This window comes from Tachyglossus aculeatus, chromosome 21 (assembly GCF_015852505.1).
Source record: "Tachyglossus aculeatus isolate mTacAcu1 chromosome 21, mTacAcu1.pri, whole genome shotgun sequence".
NCBI classification, from domain to species: domain Eukaryota; kingdom Metazoa; phylum Chordata; class Mammalia; order Monotremata; family Tachyglossidae; genus Tachyglossus; species Tachyglossus aculeatus.
The window spans coordinates 2,418,426-2,421,843 of record NC_052086.1 but is presented as its reverse complement, the minus strand read 5'-3'; the positions used below and the strand labels follow the sequence as shown (position 1 = coordinate 2,421,843).

Genomic DNA, 3,418 nt, shown 5'->3' with positions numbered 1-3,418 from the left:
TGCGTACAGTAAGCACTCAGTAAAGATGATTGACTGATTGACTAATCCAAACACCACTATTGCATCAGCCTCCTCGCCGACCTCCCTGTCCCTCCCTACTCCAGCCCATAATTCGATCTGCTGCCCGGATCATTTTTCCAGGAAAAGCAGCAAGGGGAGAGAGAATGGGATTGGGAGTCAGAGTCAAATGTTTATTACACACTTATCTGCACACAGTAAGCACTCAAAAAGTATGATTGAATGAACTAGGTTCTAATCCCCGTTTTGCCACTTTCCTTCTGTGCAACCTTGGGCAAGTCATAATTTCTTTGTGCCTCCCTTTCCTCATCTGCAAAATGGGGATTCAATACCTGTTCTCCCTCCTAGTTAGGTTGGAAGTCCCTTGTAGGGCCTGATTTTCTTGTATCTATTCCAGCACTTAATACATTGCTTGGCACATAGTAAGCGGTTAACAAATAACACGAGTATTATTTTCTCAAAAATTGTTCAGTCCTTAGCTCCCTACTCCTGAAGACTCTCCAGTGGTTGTTTACCCACTCTGTCTCTCCCTCTAGACTCTGAGCTCTCTGTGGGCAAGGAACGTGTTTACCAACTCTTTATAATACTATACTCCCTCAAACTTTTGTACCGTGCTCTGCTCCCAGTAAGCCCTCAATAAATATCATTGATTGATTGATTAATGGCTTCGGCACCAGACAATGACAGACAGCCCCACACCCCGAAGTCCATTCCTGGTTTCTCAGGAAAAGAAATGAATTATGTAAACTGGTGGGGGAAATATTAACGCATGTGGGTGGAGGAGAGAGGAAAGAGAGGGAGAGGGAGAAAGAGAGGGAGGAGAGAGATAGAGGGACAGAATGATGGGGGGAAGGGGGTGGGGAGGAGAGAGAGAGAGTACCCCTCCCTCTTTTTGTAGCCTGGCATCCCAATCAGGGAGGCAACACCCCCAGAAGCAGCAGTAACCAACGAGGGGGGAGCAGATTTGCATGCAGGGGCTGCAGGGATGAAGGGAAGGATTAAGAGAGACATGGGGGAGTCCAGCCCCAAATCTGGGGCCCCGAGGAGCAGAGCTCTTCTGTCCGTCTCCACCATGGCCCACACTCCTCTCCTCCTCCTCGCACTCTTCGCTTTCTGCACAGGTGCGGCCGGGAACAGCTAACACCCTCCCAAAGGACCCGGAGCAGGGAGACTTCCTCACCCAAGAGGGGACCCAGGAGGAGACAGGGAGGGTGAGGTTTCCCAGGACAGGATCTGGTCCCATATTTACTGACCTCTTCTCTCCTCTCCTCCAGGTGATGTGAGTTCGTATGTGGTGACTCAGCCGCCCTCTGCATCCGTGGCTCTGGGACAAACAGCCACACTCACTTGCTCTGGTGACAACATTGGTGGCAAAAGTGTGCAGTGGTATCAGCAGAATCCCGGCCGGGCCCCCGTGCTGGTTATATACAGCGATAGCAACCGACCCTCTGGGATCCCCGACCGGTTCTCCGGCTCTAACCCCAGGGGTTCAAGCAAAGCCACACTGACCATTTCCAGAGCTCAGGCCGGCGATGAGGCAGATTATTACTGTCAGGTTTGGGACAGCAGCAGCAGTGCTCAGCACAGTGACACAAGGGGATAGGGAAGTGAGATAAAAAACCCCGCCTCCACAGGCCTGGCCCCCGATACACTTTTTTGAGGCAGTGAGGGGCTATGGGATCAGTTGGGCCTTATCATGGCTTAATGGAAAGAGCCCGGGCTTACGAATCAGAGGTCGTGGGTTCTAATTCCAGCTCTGCCACTTGTCAGCTGTGTGACTTTGGTCCAGTCATATAACTTCTCTGTGCCTCAGTTACCGCATCTGTAAAATGGGGATTAAGACTGTAAGCCCCTCATGGACAACCTGATTTCCTTGCATCTACCCCAGCGCTTAGAACAGTGCTTGGCACATAGTAAGCACTTAACAAATACCATTATCATTATGTTGTGCATGTGCTTTGTTTACCTTCCAGGATCATGTGAATGATACCATCAGGATGGGATGCTGGAACTGGTTCTGTTGTGCCCCAATTTGCCATCAGGAGTTGGAACACTAACTGCTTAATCGGACTTCCTGTGAAGAGGGCAACCCCCCTGCCCACCACGTGCCAACAGAGAAGAGCACTGCTCCCTGGGTACTTTGTCGATTATATTACCTGCCTCCCTGGGCTGACACAGAAGCCCCCAGCCTCATTTTTTAAAGATATTTGTCAACCGCTTACTACAAGCCAGGCATTGTTCTCATCGCTGGGGTGGATACTAGGTAATCAGGTTGGACACGGTCCATGTCCCCCATGGGGCTCACAGTCTTAATCCCCATTTTACAGATGAGGTAGCTGAAGCACAGAGAATTGAAGTGACTTACCCAAGGTTACACAACAGAGAAGCAGTGTGGTTCAGTGGAAAGAGCCCGGGCTTTGGAGTCAGAGGTCATGGGTTCAAATCCCAGCTCCGCCACTTGTCAGCTTTGTGACTTGGGGCAAGTCACTTCACTTCTCTGTGCCTCAGTTACCTCATCTGTAAAATGGGGATTAAGACTGTGAGCCCCCTGTGGGACAACCTGATCGCCCTGTAACCTCCCCAGCGCTTTGCCATCAGTGCTTTGCACTTAGTTAGCGCTTAATAAATGCCATTATTATTATTTCACTTCTCTGGGCCTCAGTGACCTCCTCTGTAAAACGGGGATTAAAAATGTGAGCCCCTCGTGGGACAGGGATGCTGTTCAACCTGATTAACTTGTATCTACCCCAGAGCTTAGAACAGTGCTTGGCACATAATGAGTACTTAACACGTGCCATAATTATTATTACAAGTGGTGGAGTCAGGATTAGAACCTAGGTCCTTCTGACTCCCAGGCATATGCTTTTCCCACTAGGCCAAGCTGCTTCTCCTAATTCTGAACTCTAACCTCCACTGTAACCTCCACTATAATAATAATAATAATAATAATAATGGCATTTATTAAGCACTTACTATGTGCAAAGCACTGTTCTAAGTGCTGGGGAGGATACAAGGTGATCAGGTCGTCCCAGAGGGGGCTCACAGTCAATCCTCATTTTACAGATGAGGGAACTGAGGTCCAGAGAAGTTAAGTGACTTGCCTAAAGTCACACAGCTGACAATTGGCAGAGCCGGGATTTGAACCTGTGAACTCTGGCTCCAAAGCCCGGGCTCTTTCCACTGAGCCACGATGCTTCTCTATCATTATCACTATCATTTTCCTCACTCCCCCAGTCCAAATGGGCCTGGCAATCTTACTAGGGAATGCTGCTCTGCTGTCAGAATTACAGATTGAGGGCAATCCTGGTTATTGCCCCTAAGAGGAAGCAGCATGGTGTAGTAGATAGAACACAGTCTCGGGAGTCACAAGGTTATGGGTTCTAACCCCAACTCCCCTGCT

General features: G+C 49.5%; 1 gene segment (V, D, J or C); it reads left to right on the top strand.

Moving 5' to 3' along the window:
- The first annotated feature begins 1,088 nt into the window (after nucleotides 1-1,088).
- LOC119941837 lies at nucleotides 1,089-1,621 on the top strand. The segment is given in 2 exon segments: nucleotides 1,089-1,139; nucleotides 1,293-1,621. Coding segments are annotated over 2 exon segments (378 nt in total).
- The last annotated feature ends 1,797 nt before the right edge of the window (nucleotides 1,622-3,418 follow it).